General features: G+C 43.6%; 1 protein-coding gene across 2 annotated transcripts in view; it reads right to left on the bottom strand.

Annotated features, from left to right (window-relative positions):
* Positions 1 to 20,701, bottom strand: part of ZFAT (zinc finger and AT-hook domain containing) — a 239,570-nt gene that overhangs the window by 174,054 nt on the left and 44,815 nt on the right. For both annotated transcript variants that reach the window (XR_004059297.1, XM_010380280.2), the window contains exon 2: positions 9,426 to 9,602. Coding sequence is in view for 1 of the 2 variants with exons in the window: in XM_010380280.2 (XP_010378582.1) it covers positions 9,426 to 9,602 (177 nt within the window). In the remaining variant the exon portion in view is untranslated. The remainder of the gene's footprint in view (positions 1 to 9,425; positions 9,603 to 20,701) is intronic.

The raw sequence follows: 20,701 nt of genomic DNA, 5'->3' as shown, positions 1-20,701 counted from the left end.
GGGAATCTAAGGTAAAGCATGGTGACTATAACTGACAATACTTTTACTGTATACTTAAAATTTGCTAAGACATATCTTAAATGTTTTCACCACACATATACAAATATAATGGTAGCTATGTGAGATAATAGATATGTTAACTAACTTGACTGTGGTATCATTTCACAATATATATGTATAACAAATCATCACTGTAAACTTATACAATTTTGTCAAGTATACCTTAATAAAGCTGGAGAAAGAAAGAAAGAAAGAGAGAGATGGATCTGAAAGATACAAGAAATATCTCAAATCAATAGCCTACCCTTTCCAACTTAAGAAAAAAAAAAACAGAAGTAAGCTAAATCCAATACAAGCAGAAGGACAGAAATAATAATGCCTAGAATGGAAAGAGGTTATATAAAATATAGAAAAAGAAAAGAAAAAATCAACAAAACCAATGTTTTTCAAAGAAAACAGAAAATGGAAAACCTTTGGCTAAACTTACCAAGAAAAATAGCTAAGACTTAATTTGCTAAAAATCAATAATGAAAGGGAGAACATTACCATTTAACCTTACAAAAATCAAAATAAGAGTATTAAGAACAATTATACATCAACAAATTAGACAACCTAGATGAAATGGAAAATTCCCTAGAAAGACAAACTACTGAACCTAATTCAAAAATAGCAAATATGCATACACCTATAACAAGCGATTAAATCAGTGAAAAAATAAAAAGCCCAGGACTAAACAGTTTTATTGGTGAATTCTATCAAATGTTTAAAGAAGAATTAACACCAATACTTAAAAACTTTTCCAAAAAATAGAAGAGGAGGGAACACTTCTCAAGTCATGCTATGAGGCCACTATAACCCTGAAACCAAAACCAAAGACATCAAAGACTCTAGACCAATATCTCTATGAATATAAATGCAAATATATTTAACAAAATACTAGGAAGCTGAGTCCAGCAGCACAGCAAAAGGATTATGCAACATGACCAAATGAGATCTATCCCAAAAATACAAGGGTGATGCATCCTGGCATGTAAAAACATATCAGTGTAATATACCATATTAATACAACAAATAAGAAAAAAACCACATGGTCATCTCGACAAACTCAGAAAAAGCATCTCACAAAATCCAACACCATTTTATGATTTAAAAAATAAACAACACTCAATAAACTAAGAATAAAAGGAACTTCCTTAACCTAATGAAGAACATCTATCTCACTCACACACACACACACACACGCACACACACACACCATCATACTTAATGGTAAAAGACTAGATGCTTTCTTTCTAAGATAGTATCAGAACAAGAATGTCCACTCATCATTTCTGCTCAACCCTGTACTGGAGTTTCTTGCCAGGGCAATTAGGCAAGAAAATAAATACAAATAATCCAGATTAGAAAGGAAAAAGTAAAATTATCTCTAGTCACAGATGACAAGATTATATGTATAGACTCCTGAGGAATACACTAAAAAACCAATAAACAAGTTTTTAAAAGTTTTTTTAAAAAATAAACAAGTTCACAAGCTCTAATAAACAAGTCCAGCAAAATTGCAGGATAAAATATCTATAAACAAATAAGAGTTGTATTTATAAACTAGCAATAAGCAATCTGAAAATAAATTATGAAAACAGTTCCATTTACAGTAGCATAAAAGGAATAAAATACTTAGGAATTAAAGTAATCAAGGAGGTATTAAGAGTTGTACGTTGAAAAATACAACCCATTGTTGAAAGAAATTCAGCAAGACCTAAATAAATGGAATGATATTCCATGTTCATGGACTGGAAGGTTTAAAATTGTTAAGATGGCAGTAGTCTCTAAATGGATCTTGATATGGCTTGGCTCTGTGTCCCCACCCAAATCTCACCTTGAATTATAATCCCCATAATCTCAACATGTCAAGGGTGGGACCAGGTGGAGGTAATTGGATCATAGGGGCAGTTTCCCCCATGCTGTTCCCATGATAGTGAGTTCTCATAAGATCTGATGGGTTTATAAGTCTCTGGCATTTCCCCTTGTTTGCACTCACCCTGTCCTGCTGCCCTGTAAAGAAGGTGCTTGCTTCTCCTTTGCCTTCCACCATGATCTTAAGTTTCCTGAGGCCTCCTCAGCAATGAGGAACTATGAGTCAATTAAACCGCTTTTCTTTTCTTTTCTTTTCTTTTTCTTTTTCTTTTTGAGACAGAATCTTGCTCTGTCAACCAGGCTGGAGTGCAGTGGTGCCATCTCAGCTCACTGCAACCTCCGCCTTCCAGGTTGAAGCAATTCTTTGGCTGCCTTGGCCTCCCGAGAAGCTGGAACTCCAGGCACGCACCACCACACCCGGCTAATTTTTATATTTTTAGCAGAGGCAGGGTGTCACCATACTGGCCAGGCTGGTCTCGAACTCCTGACCTCATGATCCGCCCACCTCAGCTTCCCAAAGTGCTGGGATTACAAACATAAGCACCACGCCCGGCCTAAACCTCTTTTCTTTATAAAATACTCGGGTATTTCTTCATAGCAGTGTGAGAATGAACTAATACAGATCTAATGCAATCTCAGACAAGCTGATCCTAAAATTCATGTGGAATTGCAAAAGACCCTGAAAAGTCAAAACAATCTTGATAAAGAAGAACAAAGTTGGAAGATTCAAACTTCCCCATTTCAAAACTTACTACAAAGTTACAGCCATCTAAACAGTATAGTACTGACATTAGAAGAGACATATTGATCAATGAAATAGAATTCAGAGTCCAGAATTAAACTCATACATTTGTAGTCAATTGATTTTTGACAAGGGTGCCAAAACCTCTCAATGGGAGAAGAATAGTCTTGTCAACAAATGATGTTGGGACAACTGGATAGCCACATGCAAAAGAATAAATTTGGAACCCTACCTCACACCATATGCAAAAATTAACTTAAAATGGATCAAAGATTTAAATGCTTAATATCATTAATCATCAAAAATGCAAACCAAAACCACAATGAAATACCAGTTCACATTCACTGGGATGGGTACAAATCAAAATGTGAAAATTAACAAGTGTTGGCAAGGATGTGGAGAAACTGGATCCTTTACATGTTGTTGAATGAAATGTAAAATGGTGCACCCGCTACTGAAAAAAGTTTGACAGTCCTAGAAAAACTTAAATATACAATTGCCATATGACCCAGTAATCCCACTCCTTGGCATATATCCAAGAGAAATGAAAACAAATATTCATGTGAAAACTTGTAAACAAATGCTGATAGGAGCATTATTCAATCACCTAAAAGTGAAAACAACTCAAATGTCTATCAAAACAGGAATGGATAGATAATATGTAGTATACACACACAATGAAATATCACTCAGCCATAAAAAGAAAAGAATGAAGCACTGATACATGCTACAATATGGATGTATCTTGAATGACTGCTTAATTGGTACAGAGCTATTTTTGGAGTAATGAAAATGTTCTGGAATTAGGTAGTTGTAGAAGCTGTACAATCTTGTAAACATAGTAAAACCACTGAATTTTGTATTTTAAAATTGTTAAAATGGCAAATTTTATTTCATATGAATTTTATCTAAAAATAACAGGTAAAAAAATAGTGAACTGGAAAATGGATCAGAAGTAAATACCCAGAATGCAGCACAAGATAAAAGCAAAGAAAACACAAAAGTTAGGTTAAAGGTATACAAAAGGACTAATAAACATTTAAGTCACAGAAAGATAATGAAGCAGAGGCAATACCAGAAGGCAGAACAGTTTATATTTTTCTAAAATTTATAAAAATAATAAATCTATAGGTTTAAGAAGACCAACCGAAATCAATGTAAACATTTATTTAACCCTACCTGGATGCAACACAGGAAAACTTTAGAAAACCAAAAACAATGAGACTAGGGAATAAACGCACTTAAAGTCAGATTGACAGCTGGCATTCTATCAACAATAAAAGCCAGGATTCAATGAAATAATATTTGCAATGTACTGAAATGAAAAAAAAAAAAAAAGCCAACCTAAAATTCTATCCCCAAGAAAAATATATATTAAAAACAAAGACAATAGGCTCGGCACAGTGGCTCACGCCTGTAATCCCAGCACTTCGGGAGCCCGAGGCAGGCAGATCATTTGATGTCAGGAGTTCAAGACCAGCCTGGCCAACACAGCAAAACCCCGTCTCTACTAAAAATATAAAAATTAGCCAGAAATTGCTTGAACCCAGGAGGTGGAGGTAGCAGTGAGTCAAGATCGCACCACTGCACTCCAGCCTGGGCAAATGAGTGAGACTCCGTCTCAAAATAACAGTAATAAAGACACTAATTAGGACCACATCAGATAAACAATAACCAGGAGAGCTCATGATCAGCAGCTCCATTCAGATTTCTTTACAAAGAAATCTAAAGTATATTCTATATCAGAAAAAAAACTCATCCATGGATGGAGATGGAATGGATGGAGATCCAAGGACTGAAGAGCCAGAGAGTCGTAAATATGTAGCTAACTCTAAATGAACACCTACTGTATAAAATAATCATTATCATGCATTGTGAGATTTAAAATGAGTACATACAGTTTCTCTAAAGACAAGCGGTAATATTTTCTATACAAAGAGCTCCTACAAATCAATAAAGAGCAAACAAAACACAGACAACTCATATGAACAGTAATCCACAGATGTGTAAATAACCATTAAACATTAAACATGGTCAACCTCACTAGTGACCAGCAAAACGCAAATTAAAATAATACTCCATTTTTCATCTATCAAATTGGCAAAAACTCTTTACAATAAGATAATATCCTTGGGCTGACGTGGATACGGAAAAACAGAAGATCTTAGATCCTAGTGAGAATATAAATGGATAAAACCTTTCCAGAGAGCATTCTGATAAAACCTAGCAAACTTAAATGAGTATATCCTCTACACAAGCAATTCTGCTAGGAATATAGCCAACCTGAATGCACAATGTACAATAATATTCGTGACAACATTTATTGTAACATTATTTATAATAGCACAAAATTAGAGAGAAAACATACGTCATCAAAAAAAAAAGAAAGGTTGAGTAAATTATGCATTATCCATAGAAGTAAATACCATACAGACAGTAAAAAAAAAATTAGGGCATACAAATAATACAGTATTGTGTACTTGACATTTGCTAAAAGAGGAGGTCGGGTTTTTGGTGGGTTTTTATTTATGTATTTATTTATTTATTTGTTTATTTTTGAAACAGGATCTCACTCTATCAGCCAGGCTGGAGTGCAGTGGTGCAAATCACAGTTCAATGCAGCCTCAACCTCCTGGCTCAGCCTCCCGAGTAGCTGGGACTACAGGCATATGTGCTATATCTGGCAATTTTGCTCCGTTTTGTTTTGTTTTGTTTTTGTAGAGACAGAGTCCCATTACGTTGCCCAGGCTGGTCTCAAACTCCTGGGCTCAAGTGATCCTCCTCCCTCAACCTCTCAACATGCTAGGATTACAGGAGTAAGCCATCACACACAGCCGAAAAAGAACAGATCTTCTCACAATACATACACACACATAAAAAAGTTAACTACATGGGGTAATAAATACATGAGTTAAGTTGGCTGTGACTTCACAATGTATATGTATATCAAAAAATCATGTATACACCATAAATACATACACTTTTTATTTGTCAATTGTACCTCAATAAAACTAAAAAAAGAAATTAGGAGACATGTCGGAACCGAAATGCAGAAATACCCAATATATACTGCTGACATTTTTTGAAGACTGCAGAACATATATTATGATCCCATTTTTGTTTCTTATAAATAACAAAGCAATAACAAACAGTGTATTTATGTTTACATATGAAGAGAAAAAGGTCTGGAAGCACACTTGTTAGCACCATTATTTCTAGAACTTGGAAGGCAGTTAGAAAAACGTGCTTTCCCCATGTTGTATTGCTTTAATTTTCTTTTACAGCAAGATTTCAGGGTCAGGCATGGGGGCTCATGCCTATAATATCAGTACTTTGAGAGGCTGAGGCAAGTGGATCACCTGAAGTCAGGAGTTCGAGACCAGCCTGGCCAACATGGCAAACCCATCTCTACTAAAAATACAAAAATTAGCTGGGTGTGGTGATGGGCACCTGTAATCCCAGCTACTTGGGAGGTCGAGGCAGGAAAATCACTTGAACCCGGGAGGCGGAGGTTACAGTGAGCCAAGATCGCGCCATTGTACTCCAGCCTGGGTGACAAAAGCAAAACTCCAACTCAGAAAAAAAAAAAAAATTACTCTTATAACTGGGAGGGAAAAAAAGTAAAAGGAAAAGTGTAATTGCCCAAGAGAAGCACCAAAGTCCACCTGGAGGAGTTAAGGGAAGTTTTATAAGTGTGGGTTCATCTGCAACACCACAGAGGAGCCGGGGGCCTAGAGGACCTCCAGCTGTTCGGCTGTAGAAGGAGCCTACAGTGCCAAGAGAAGGGCCCCGCCAGTGAACCCATGCTGCCAATGGCACTCCATAGAAGTCAGGGGTCTTATGCTAGTCAGAAGGGTCCCCAGGTCAAATGAGTTTGGGCAGCCCTGCTTTGGGTGGGGAAAGTCACTGAATTTTCTTGAGCAAAGAGTGACAGCTGGGACAGGGAAGGGCAGCAAGGCCCAAGGCAAGAAAGCAAGGACAACAAAAGATAATGCATTCACTGGACACACAGGGAAGCGGCTGTACCCTGTGTCAGGCCCCATGCCAGGACCACAGGCTAAGAGCTGAACAGCCCAAATCCCTTCTTTGGGACATTTCCCGACAAGCAAGAGAAACACAGAGACAAATGAAAGCACACCCAGGTGAGACAGAACTGAAACAAGTCTAGTTGTGGGGTTCTGGGAGCCCAGAGAAAAGTCCTGCAGCCCCACCTGGGCCCAGAGAAGTGTTCCTCAGGGTGACTCCAAGCTGAGTGAGTCCCAGCCACATGCATGAGTGAACCAGCAAGAACACCTACAAGGGGCTTCCCAGGCAGGGGTGGCATTTGCATTCAGTTGCTCCTCCACTAGCAGCCGGGGGCCCGTGGCTGTAGATCAGTGATGAGAGGGAGGAGAGGGGCATGGGGGATGGTTGAGAGGGAGGAGAGGGGCATGGGGGATGGTTGAGAGGAGGAGAGGGGCGTGGGGGATGGTTGAGAGGGAGGTGAACCTCCATGAAGGGGCAGGAGCTCAGGGCCAGCTCCTACAAGAATGGCACTGTCTCTCACTAACACTGGTTAGGCGTGGAAGGGTGGAAGTCGGAAAATGCACCTTACAACACCGACACTCATAATTCTGTGAATTCTACTTTTTTCAGCATTTATTCATTTCCTATTTATAAAAGAAATGAAAGGCGGGGCATGGTGGCTCACGCCTGTAATCCCAGCATTCTGGGAGGCCTAGGTGGGTGGATTGCTTGAATCTAGGAGTTTGAGGCCAGCCTGAGCAACATGGTGAAACCCTGTGTCTATAAAAAATACAAAAATAAGCTGGGTGTAGTGGCAGGCGCCTGTAGTCCCAGCTACTCAGGTGGCTGAGGTAAGAGGAACACTTGAGCCCAAAAGGCAGAGGTGGCAGTGAGCCAAGATCACGCCACTGCATTCAAGCCTAGGCAACAGTGTCACCCCACTGCATTCAAGCCTAGGCAACAGTGTCACCCCACTGCATTCAAGCCTAGGCAACAGTGTCACCCCACTGCATTCAAGCCTAGGCAACAGTGTCACCCCACTGCATTCAAGCCTGGGCAACAGAGTGAGACTCAGTCTCAAAAAGAAAATGAAAAAATTAAAAATTAAAATTTCTCTCTTATTCACATCTCATTTAGAAAGAAGAGAATCTTAATAAGCAAAGAACTAAAAGCTTTGCAAGAGCCAATCTAGAAGTTCTTTCCACGTTGATCCACATGGCTTCTATCTGCCATATGAATTGGACAAGAGACATTATCCATTTTTCTGAGTCCATATACATTCAACCCCAGAGGCAGGTACACAGATGTACACAGTTCTTGACTAAAGCCCTCTCTGTGAAGCTATACTCTTTGGAAAGCAAGGCACTGACTGCTCAGCAGGGAAGTGGGCCATGGAGAGTGTGGGTGTCACAAAGCTTCTGGCCAGGGGTCAGGACTCACACAGGCTGGGTGGGCAGAGGGAGGGCACTGAACTGCGAGGCCCCAGGCACCAAGCAGGTTCTGACTCTCAGTGCCCCATGCAAACTTTCCTCCTCTACCCCAAAGCAAAGGGTCTCAAGTGTGTGCTACTGGTTGAGACGCAATTCCATCTAACTTTCCTCCTCACTCCTGCTTCCTCTAAATGGGGAGAGGACAGGTCCACTCACAAGGCCTGTGAGGGGCTGAGCACGCCATGGACACACACGCTATTAGCTGATGGTGATGACAGAAGTAACAAATACTAACTGCTGCTCCTTATTCACCCACCACTAGCTGCATCTTTTTCGTTTTTCACTTTATGCCACTAACAGTAACTTTCAGAACTTCCTAACTTCCCAAAAACTTAATCTTCTGTCAGGCATGTTTCTCTGAGAACCCTGGGAATGACCAGAGGGACTTATTAACCAAAACATTTTTTGTCTGGAATCTCTCCTTGTTAATGGTGTCCGACAGATGATCAATAGCCAGCCTATTTAGAAATGCCAGTCTGAATATTCCCAGGAAAGAGCCACTGGATTATTAGTGTGGCTGATGAACCCTGCAATGGGACACTGACTGCTATGTATTGGGCTTCTGCACAGGTGCCCAGCTGCTGTCCTTTATCTTAGGGTTTTGTGAGGATCTTTGCAGCAGTTCCTCATGTGCTATATGTTTTGTTTTTTTTTTTTTTTTTTTGTCTGTGGGGACCTAATTACAGTGCCTGGATGGTTTCTCTGATCCATGCACCTGCTGCATCTGATAACCCACTCAGTGATAGATGTCTGGACACTACAGATAAGATGCATCTCACTTTGCACATTGACTATGAACCCAAAGGATTCAGGATTCAGTGCAAATCAAAGCTTTGCAATTTGAATCCTTGTTCCAGGTTTACAGGAAGAATTGGAAAATGCGGTAAGATTATACAGACTTATTTATTAATCATGTATGTTAGAACAACAGCTTCCCTTTATCATGTTCTGTGTGCCAGGCATCATCTTAGGTCCTGTACGTGTATTCTTTAACTTCATCCTCACAGACTCTCTTGTAACCAGCATATTTCTCTTCATTTGTCAGGAGAAGCAAAGTGAGGCTTTGAGAAGTAACATCATTGGCTTCAGGTAATGCAGCCAGTAGGTGCTAGGGCTGGGTTAAACTCACACTTGTCTGACAATGAGCTCACGTCTTTCACACTGTTGAACACTGCCACTTCCTTTCACTCATTCATTCATTCATTCGCCAACCAGACACTGGAGGACAACAGCTGTGTCAGAAGGTATCCTGCCCCGCCCTCCAGTCCCCTTACCATCTCCGGCTTTGCTTGAGTTGGGGGGTTCAGGTGTACTTAGAGGCCTCAGGGGAATAATAATCTCATCCACATTAACCCCTTCTTCCATGTGCTTCTCGGAAACGTGGGAGAGGAGTTCCGACTGATTTGGTGAGAAAAGGTTACAACATTTACACATAAAGATGGCCGTGTTTTCTGTAAGGAAAAAAAAAGGAAAATATGTTATTTCATCTCCATATAAACAATTATTACTTCCAATTGCCAAAGAAAATACCAAAGGCTGCCCTTCTGAGCCATCACCAGCCTCTACCAGACTGTGTCCCTCTGGCAGTCACCTCCACGGCAGGCCACTCACTTTCATCTTCAGGGAATTCCTGGGGCCAGAAAGTTCTTTATTCAGTATCTCAACTCTCAGTCCTTCTGGATAGTGTCTAATACAAACCTCCTCGCTACCCAAATCTACTCATCAGCCCAGATTCTGGGATAAGTACAGCCAAGTAAAAAACAAACATGCAACTTGAAAAACTAAATCCTACCCCTCAAATGAATGAACTGTACACTGATGGCAATTAAAGAGTCTTGCTAGACTCTCTCAAATTAGGTGCAAGGAAAAACTGACCACAATAGCATTTCTCAAGAGGCAAGCACCTTTCAATCAAACGATGGGAAGTTGTTGCCTCTTTAAAGCCACTGAATTCCTATTTAAAGCATTCTCATTATTCAAAAAACTTACCAATAGTTCATTATGTTCATCTCATTATGATAAGGCAGGGAGATATAATGAGGGAAATCAAACACTCACTTTTTAGACTGATAAAATAAAGATATATAATAAAATATTAAATTCAGGATACAATAACAATTAAAAGCCAGATCTTTGTAGTATTATACTTAGACTGAAAGGAAGTGGCTCTGTCCACTGAAAAGGACAACGGCTCTGGAGCCAAAAGGTCCAGGTTAAATTCCCAACTCATCCCTAAATGCTGGAAAGCTGGGGACCTCAGAGAAGCAGTCATCTGTCAGTTGCTGGAATCCATAGGAACTTTAGGGATAGAACATGCCTATTCAGCAGCAAGAATCCAGCGGGCACTCAGAAAGCACAACACTGACTCGGCACAACTCTGCACCCATGGTGTGCCCTCGTCCAGCATCTGGACAGCTGGCAATCCACACCCGGCTCCCCTCAGAATCCCCCTCACCAGCCTCCTGGGGACTCTCAACGCTGCCTGGAAGTCACATGCAACTTCTGCACCATTTACTGCCTAGCAATGCTGGACAAATACATGGCAATCATACGAGCTCTGTGCTCCCTGGTGATGGTGAGCAAGTATCTCATCCTCCTCGCTCCTCACTCTCAACAGCTGACCTTGCTTCATATCTCACTGGAAGCATCCAGAAAACAACTACCCCTGCCACCCCTTTCAGCCCGCCTGCATCTTCAGCTGTCTCCCCACCTTGCTCCTGCTGGCGTGAATGTGGGCATAGTGAGGGGGACACTAGGTGTGCGGGTGAGGGCAGTGGCCCATCCCAGAGCAGGGCTATCATATCTCTGATATTGTCTGGAATTGCTGGTTCATGGAGATACTAAAAGCAGACTAACACTTCAATTATGTGATCATTACTTTCAAATTCTCTAAAGATAGTGCATCGTTGATTGCCTGCACCCAGGAAGATGTTCCCACAGCCCTGCGTGGGAAGGTTACTAGACAAAGGGTGCGCGATGGCTTGTGTGTGCAGAACCCACCCTCTCTGACGATCATTCTCCAGGTCATCAATTCTTCCCTCTGTACTAGATCTTTCCCCTGGCCTATAAGCATACTCTTATTCTCCCATCTCAAAACGAAAACATCGGCTGGGCACGGTGGCTCACGCCTCTAATCCTAGCACTTTGTGAGTTCGAGCCAGGTGGATCACGAGGTCAGAAGTTTGAGACCACCCTGGCTAACACGGTGAAACCCTGTCTCTACTAAAAATACAAAAAATTAGCTGGGCATGGTGGCGGGCACCTGTAGTCCCAGCTACTCAGGAGGCTGAGGCAGGAGAATGACGTGAACTTGGGAGGCGGATCTTTCAGTGAGCCGAGATCGCGCCACTGCACTCCAGCCTGGGTGACAGAGCGAGACTCCGTCTCAGAAAAAAAGGAAAAAAAAAAAAATCTCCTGATCCCCACTCTCCCACCCCATTTCTCTCCTCTTTACAGTAAAACTCTCCTACCAGAAATAAGGAGGAAAGGTAATAGGCCAACCCGGCCTTGCTGGCGTGAAGGTGGAGCCCTTGGAAGGCACTGGAGTCCCCGGAGCAAGACCCTCCCTGGATTCACAGAAAGACTTTCTCCGTGAACTAACACGGAGGTAACAACCTAAGAGAATTCTTTTCTACCAACAACACACGAAATCAAAATGTAACAAAGCAGAACATTGCTTCATCAATGAAAATCTCTCACAGATACTGCCAATCAATATTGTTTTTTCCAGGAAACGCTCTATTCTTAGGAACCCAAAACGCTTCCCGAACAAGAAGTGATTAGAGTAATACATTCTTCTTTATAGGAGGCCAACTTGTTTCCAGTGTGCTTCCTGCTACTCCTACAATGACCCAGTGACTTAGGCAGAAAAGGGTTTGCAATCCCCGGTCCACGGCTGAGGAAACTGAGGCTGAAAGAGGAAAAGCAACTTGCTCAAGTCATCACGGGCAAGAGTCAGGGACCAGATTCTCTCCTACCTGCATTAGACACGAGTTACATTTGGCTACAGCCCATGAGCTGAGTTTCTCCAAGTTATAGCTAAAATACTTAAGACTCTACACCCAGCAACATCTGCAATAAAACTCATTACAGCAAAGAGCATAATCCCCAAAGCACACATCAACTTCAGATGTGTTCATTTCAGCATCCATTGAGCAGTATCCACAGGTGGGCCCCACCCCAGACACTGGAGACAGAGATGAATCAGGCATGAGGTCCAGGCCCTGCCACAAGAGGAGGCCACCATCTCACTGGAGAGACAGACATGCCACAGAACAATCTCATGTAATGGTTTTTACTGAAACTATTTCCCAATACCTCTAAGTATTCTTGGTTCCTAGGATGCTCTCAGGAAAATGGGAATTCTGTGACATATAACAGAGCTGAACTTCTGGGGACCACAGGGCTATTACAAGAGGTCTCCTAGTTCAAAGGCACACCAAGCACTGCCTGGAGATTCCATAAAGAAAACTATTTTGCATTTGTATATGACAAAGTGTTAGAGAATACCGGAAATAAACTACTGCTTGGCTGTTCCACACCACCTGAAGGCCTGAGGACCCTGGGTGCCACCTGGCCTTGGCCATCTGTTATGAATTTGCGTAACAGATGTGTCTGTGTGCTCAGCTCTCTCAGGCAGGGAGACTGGACCTGGAGCTCCTGAGGTGGAGGCAGAGACAAACACGAGAACCTGGAACAACTCTCCCGTAACAGAAGGCTCCGCCACGTGGCCTGGGCCATGAGAGTGGGGTGGATCCTGATCTGGACAGGCTGCCACGGACAGGACAGGCTTCTCAGCTGAGGGACAACCAGAGCTCAGTGCTGCAGGACAGTGAAACTCCAGGAAGGGTGCGTGGGCAGGAGACATGCAGGCTCAGGCAGGAAACACACGGAGTGCCGTGGAGGCAGGAGGAAGGGAAAGGAGTGGATCTGCTGACAACACAGGGACAGAGATCCCCAGCACAGTCACTGAGCAGGCACTGGCAGCTCCAGAGAGAACCAGGAGTCCACCAGCAGAGCAAAGGCAAGGAGAAACCGTGTCTGAAGGGGCTGGCCCTGAAGGAGAGGCCCCACATGCCTGAGCTGCGCCAGTTCCCTTCCGTGTCCATACCCTGGACGCAGCATGGCCCCATCACATGGCTCCCCTTAGAATGTGAGGTCACTGGAAACAGCATCTGGCTAGCCTTGGACACCTCAGTACACATGGAGGACAGCAAGTGGCTATGGCGGAATGAGGGAGGGAGAAGGAAGGAGTACATCGGCCCAAGACCGGTGGGACTGACACCAAAGAGCCTGTCCAGAGATGAGAGCAGAGATGATGGCCTGAGACACAGGTCTGCAGAGGAGTCAGGTCAAGCAGGCATGACACCATCACTGACTAGACATGGCCAACAACAGAGACAGGGGAGGCAGATGTGCCCCCAAGGGAGCAAGGACAGGTCTGATGGGCAGGATCAAGTGGTTTTGGGCAGGACGTCAGCATGCAGATGCCTACTAGGAGAAGGCAACACAAGACAGGGTGGGGTTCAGCCACAGTGGGGCAGAGAAATAGGGTCAGCACCCAATGAGGAGCATCAAGCCTAAAGACAGAAAGTGTCAAGAAGCCAAATCCTTCCCAAGGCCCCGTCTCAGTCCATCCGAGTGGCTATCACAAAGTGCCACAACTGGGTGGCTTATTAACAGAATTTTATTTCTCACAGTTCTGGAGGCTGGGAAGTCTGAGATAGAGGCACGGGCAGAACCAATGCCTGGCGAGGACCGCTTCCTGGTTCATAGCTGGTGCCTTCTTGCTGTGTCCTCACATGGTGGAAAGGGCAAGGTAGCTCTTTGGGGTTTCTTTCATAAAGGCACGAATTCCATTCACAAGGGCCCCAAAGGCACGAATTCCATTCACAAGGGCCCCACCCTCATGACCTGACCACCTCCCAAACGCCCCACCTGCTAGGCCATCACATTGGAGGGTAGGTTTTGATCTATGAATTTTAGGGGGAAACAAACATTCAGCTCATAGCAAGCAACAAACAGAAGACCGAGTCCTTAGTGACAGAGAAAGCCCTTAGGGAGAAGGTGGAAGAGAAGAGGGGCTGCTCCCGAAAAATGCAGCAAGAATGGGGGGGGCAGGCACTGGATCCAGCCATGAGGAAGATACTGGTAACCTCAGAAAGTGAGATTTCCCTAACACGGCCACAGAGATGCCCAAGGTGGCTGAGATCAAGGCAGGGATATTCAGAAAGCAGGCACCCTCATCAGGCCTGGGGAAGGTTTGCTGTAACAAAAGGAAGCATCCTTTGGCCGTCTGGGTGACAATGGTCACCATCAAGCACTGGCTACACTGGACAAATGACTTTTACCAGCTGACAATCTTCCAAGCCTTTGAGTAAAAGGCCAGCATCATATTCAAATTACAAAATAATAAGAGGTCTGGTCAGCAGGGAGGAGAGCGCGCAGAGAGATTGTGCAGAGAGCGTGTAAAAAGGCCAGAGGGGAGGCAGCGCAGCGTGTCCTAAGCCTCCACATCTCTCTGGCCTGCAACGCAGCCTCTTTTGGGTCATCCACCCACAGAGGACTGCTTGGAGATTTCCCGGGAGTCTGGCTTTCGGGACCAGCCCAATGCCCACTTCTCCCTACAAAGTTGCTCTGCAGCAGACACACGCGCACAGACATGCACAAGGGTGGTAGAGTCTGCTGCTCTCATGAACAAATACTGCCATGGCAAAGGGGCCAAGAGCCTCAAAGACACGTGCTCATGACTTCTGACCAGTGGTTTTCCTCCTTGAGATCTTGCCTTCGTGATCATCCAAAATGAGAACAGGAATTGTGCACTAAGATACTCAACACACAAGTATTTATAACGGCAAGCTCCCAGAAGCGACCGAAGTGCTCAGCAGTGGACAAATCCTGACACTCACAAAACAAATTATGATACAGCCACTGAAAATCATATTTCAGAGAATACTGAATGGCACAGGGAAACACTCACAATGAACACTAAGTTTTAAAGAATGGAATACTCAGCTATTTGGTATGAATATAATTTTATTATTAATGGATAGATATTATTTATGAATAGATGGAAGGAAGGAGAGCTGGCCAGGATGAAAGGAAATACACCAAAATTTTCACTGTGAAACTTTTTAAAAAAATAACTTCTGCCTGTAATCCCAGCACTTTGGGAGGGCAAGGTGGGGAGATCACGAGGTAAGGAGTTCGAAACCAGTCTGGTCAACATGGTGAAACCCTGTCTCTACCAAAAATACAAAAAATTAGCCGGATGTGGTGGCGTGCACCTATAATCCCAGCTACTCGAGAGGCTGAGGCAGGAGAATTGCTTGAACCTGGGAGGTGGAGGATGTAGTGAGCTGAGATCCTGTCACTGTACTCCAGCCTGGGTGACCGAGCAAGACTCTGTCTCAAATTAATAATAATAATAATCAATAATAACATCTGTATTTTCTACAATGAGTCTAAATAACATTTAAAAATCAGAAAGACTGCTAGGCTTTCTAAAAACAAGGTGAAGGATAACACAGCAGATCCAACACGGTTCAGGAGGATCCACTCTAAGCTGCTCAGGCAAGGATGGCGTCTTATTCAAGTCCAGGCAAGGATGGCATCTTATTCAAGTCCATGTCCCCAGCCTGGCACATGATAGGTGTTCAACTAATGAGGAAGCTGAGTCACACACTGCAAATCATAAAGACCGCGAGCAGAGGAAAGGGGAAAGCCTTGGCTGAGGTGCCTGGGAAATTACGGGGGAAGGCACTTGAATGGATCTTGAAAGGCAGCCAGACCTGCACAGGAGGTCACGGGAGGGGCTCCCAGACTCCAGAGTGCATCAGGCATGGGCTCTACCCCCCAATCCCACCCCACCCCTACGAACACTCCCTCATTCAATCCCCCACCTCTCTGCTGGCCAGCCCATGATCCCCATTCTACAATACAGGACGGAGGGTCAGAGGAGCTGGCCTCCCCTCAGCCAGGGAAGTGCAGGGGCAAGCCCAGGGCTCCACAGTGCTACACGGCCTGTGCAGGGTCAGCGCCAGTAAAGAACATACGGCCACACAGAGCCCACGAGACCACAAAACTCCCCAAGGGAGCAGGGGTCTTGGTCACAGGGCTGGTCCTGACAGCCAGGCTCCCCAGGGGGCGCTCTGTGTTGCTCCCACCATTGCAATCTCAAATTTAAAAGCAGCCTGTTCCAAAAGCCCAGAGCAGAGAGCATGGTGCACCCTTTTCAACAGAACCGATGAGTGCCTCCCAGGCCTCCCACAGGGAGGGCAGATGCACTCATCGGGGACGTTCATAAAGCCTCATATAAACGGCAAAATGCCAAAGCACACAGAGAGGGCGCCGGGTCAGGCTGCATCCCCCAAATATTAAGAATTGTGAATCCACCAAAATAACAACAAAGGAAGCACTTTTGTTTTCTATAGTGGATTAATATGAAAAAAATATTATCTTGTACCCTGAAATATACTCATAATTATGTTGTCAGCTAATCCTGATGAAGATGCTATAATTTGGATGCATTTTTAGGTCCAATTACTGTGCACTCAACCTTATCAAAATAATTCAAAGGGAAAATGACATATTCAGCACAAAGAAAATCACGAGAGTTTGGGGTTTGAGCATTCAATTCCTACTAACTGCTTCCCAGGTTTTAGCCAGCTATTCTGTACTATTAAAGTGGAAAATCCTAAAATAACTGTACTAATAAGTCCTCATTTCTGATCTCTGATTTGTAAACATTCCCAGCCAAGAACACCAGGTCCTGTCTGCAACCTCTGACCCCCCTGCCTTGCTCTGGGACCTTGGGACAAGCAAGGTGTTTTGACCCAACCCCTTCCAGAAGGCAGCTGTGAACTGGAAGATGAATTCATAGGCCCCGAGGTGGAGACTGAGTCCCTTGCACTGGGAAGGTTCCAGGATGCAGCAGAAGGTGGCCGGTGCTCTAGCCATGGGCCGCAGACATGATCAGCTGAAGCTGGCCTGCTCTGAGGGACCCCTCCCCAACTTTCAGGCCCTCAAGGAAAGGGGTGATGAGGGTCAGTTGGGCCTTGAGCTGGAGTCACAGATGCTCACAGCTAGCTCACATCCAGCCGGCTCGCAGGATGCTCTGGCACCCAGCACACGAGGCAGAGTGTCCTCCTCCTGCTGCTGCTGTCCTCTGTACGTCCACCTGGCAGGAGTCTCAAGGGCAGGATGAGTGGAACAAGACAGGGTTCAGGCATTATGGGGTCCCCTACTAGCCCTTACACCAGCTTTTAATATTTCCATTATTGTTTATTATAAAAGGTACATAGGAGTACATGCTGATGGTAACAGTAAACAAAACAGCAGTCTATAGAAGACAGACAACCCCTGAGCATCCCCTCTGAGAGTCAGAGCATCACTGAGCACAGTGTGGTGCCTATATCCTTCCAGACCTTTCGCTGTGCATCATAGACAGAGAGCGATGGACAGGAACATGGACGAATATCACCTTCATAGCAGCAAAACCTTGTACAAACCCTTCCCCACTGGGGTCCCCAGAGTCCTGTGCCCCTCCATACCCCTCTGCCTCCCTTGAGGTCCTGCAGGCTGGGCTTAACACAGAAGGACAGCAGAGGAGATCGCTGGTACTGTTGACATGGAGGGTCTCAGGGGCCCCAAGTAAAAACTCAAAATACACTACTCAGCAGTTAATAGAGCACCCCTTCCCATTCCCAGCTGGGCTAGTGGCACAGAAGGCCCAGTACAGAGCCAAGATTTTCACCAGCATCCAGCAGTAATGAAGCTATCACTGCACACTGAAGTGTCACTGGAGGCCCCACAGAGGGTAGTACTAAAGCACCCTCGCCCCTTCTAGCTAGGATTGGTATCAGCAGCAGAGGTCCAGTTGGGAGCCCGAACTCCCACCCCCATCCACCAGTAATGAGGTGCACTTTTCTCCAGGCATCAAAGAGACTGAGTGGGGAATCTGAACTTCCACCCCACACTGGCGGTAACAAGGCAGTACTCCCTTGTCCCCACCAGAGCAGTGTCAGATGGAGCCTGCTAAAACCGAAGATTTAAATAAGATCCAGACCTTCATAACATAATATCGAAAATGCCCAAGATTCGATTAAAAATCATTCCTCATGATTTTCCGAGACCAGGAAAATATCAATTGTAATGAGAAAAGACAATTAACAGACACCAATACTAGGTGGCACAGATGTCAGAATTAGCTGACAAGGACTTAAAGTAGCCATCACAAAAATGCCTTCATGATAAAGGACAAGCCTCTCTACAACAAGCAAAAAAACACTGCATCTCAGAAAAGAAATCAGAGATATAAAGAAAACCCAAATGAAAATTTTAGAACAGAAAAATACAGCAACAACAAAACCTTCAGTGGATGGGCTCAAAGTAGAATGAAAAGGAGAGAAAAATAACAAAGAAAAGAGACTGAAAAAGAAAAGAACAGAGCCCCCAAGGACCTGTGGGGCTATCACAAAAGATTAACATTTTTGACATGAGTCCCAAGAAAAGAAAAAGAGAATAGAACTGGGCAAGTATTCAAAGAAATTACAGCTGAAAACTTCCCAAATTTGACCAAAGATAGAAATCCACTAATTCAAGAAGCTGAGCAAACCCCAGACAGGATAAACTCAAAAAAATCCATGCCAAGTGCAGCCATAAAAAAGAATGAGCTCCTGTCCTTTGGAAGGACATGGACGAAGCTGGAAACCATCATTCTCAGCAAACTAACCAGGAACAGAAAACCAAACACCACATGTTCTCACTCATAAGTGGGAGTTGAACAATGAGAACACACGGACACAGGGAGGGGAACATCATACACTGGGGCCTGTTGGCGGCTGGGGGGAAAGGGGAAGGAGAGCATTAGGACAAACAGCTAATGCATGCAGGGCTTAAAACATAGATGACAGGTTGACAGGTGCAGCAAACCACCAGGGCACATATATACCTACATAACAAACCTTCACATTCTGCACAAGTATCCAAGAACTTAAAGTAAAATAATTTAAAAAAAGAAATCCATGCCAAGACACATCATAATCAAATCTCTGAAAACTAAAGACAAAGAGAAAATGTAAAAGTAACAAGAAAAAAAGTCTGTAGAGGAAAATTACGTGAATGACAGCAGATTTATCATCAGATACAATGGAACCCAAAAGGAAATGGCACAGCATTTTCAAATGTTGAAAGAAAAGAACTGTCCACCTAAAATTCCATGTCCAGTGAAAATACCCTTCAGGAATGGAGGGGAAATCAAGACATTCTCAAAGGAAGAAAAATTGGCATAATTTGTCACCAGTAGATATCACCTAATAGAATGGCTAAAGGAAGTTTCCTAAACAGGAAAAAAATATAAAAACAATAAATCTTAGAACATCAAAAAGAAAGAAAGAAGAAAGGAAAGTATAAAAATATGGATAAATACACCAGACTTTCCTCTTAGGTTTTCTAAATTATGTTTGACGGTTGAAACAAAAAGTCTATCTCTGTGGGAGGTAGTTCTAATGTATGCAGAAGAAATACTTACAACAATTATACCATGAATGAGGGAGGGGGTCCTCTCAAACTTCTGCTCTGAGATGTTGATAAAGAACCTTCATAACTTGACTATCAACCCTTTTACTGAATTCCCTTCCCTTCTACCACAGGTTCACCCCAACAATAGGAAATAAGAGCAACGATCCTCAAGTAAAACAGAGATGACTTGCTTTACAAGAGGAGAGGAGTAAAAACATTGCTATCTATGCAGAAAGAAAGAATGGCAAAATTGAGATTACTCAGCATAGTTCCTAGGCTTGAAAGAGAACTAACAAACACTCGGCTTAAGGGACTTCAGAATGAACGAAGAAGTGAACCATTCCAATGTTGCTGCAGTTTCCACATATTTAACAGATAGGATCCTTCTGGGAATGCCAGAGTCAGGGATTATGACACCAAGTCACTTCAGCCATAAACCTTATTCTTGTGCTTTTCTTTCTTGCTGGTAATTTTACATGAAAGGATATATAGCTAGAATAGACTATATACCAATAATTTTGATAATGAAATCTATGATGTGTTTTGTCTTCTTGCGTCTTTTTTCCTTCCTACCATGATACCACTTATTTATAAGTGATCCGTGTAGTTTGAATGTATTTGAATAACCTCAGTATATTTTAGCTCTACTCACTGATTTGACCTAAAAAAGCACCAAAAGGACATAATTATTCCCATTTATTTTATAAGCCTAAAGTCAGTGACAGGAAACCCAACATCAAGAATTTGAACCAGGCCAGGCACAGTGGCTCACGCCTGTAATCCCAGCACTTTGGGAGGCCGAGGCGGGTGGATCACCTGAGGTCAGGAGTTCAAGACCAGCCTGGCCAAATGGTGAAACTCCGTCTCTACTAAACATAGGAAAAACTAAGGTAGCTGGCAAGATGGCCGAATAGGAACAGCTTCAGTCTGCAGCTCCCAGCGAGATCCAAGCAGAAGGCAGGTAATTCCTGCATTTCCAACTGAGGTACCCAGTTCATCTCACTGGGTCTGGCTGGACAGTGGGTGCAGC

Source organism: Rhinopithecus roxellana, chromosome 9, assembly GCF_007565055.1.
Source record: "Rhinopithecus roxellana isolate Shanxi Qingling chromosome 9, ASM756505v1, whole genome shotgun sequence".
Classification (NCBI taxonomy): Eukaryota; Metazoa; Chordata; class Mammalia; order Primates; family Cercopithecidae; genus Rhinopithecus; species Rhinopithecus roxellana.
Note: the sequence above shows the minus strand (reverse complement) of the source record. Positions and strands in the feature narration are given on the sequence as shown.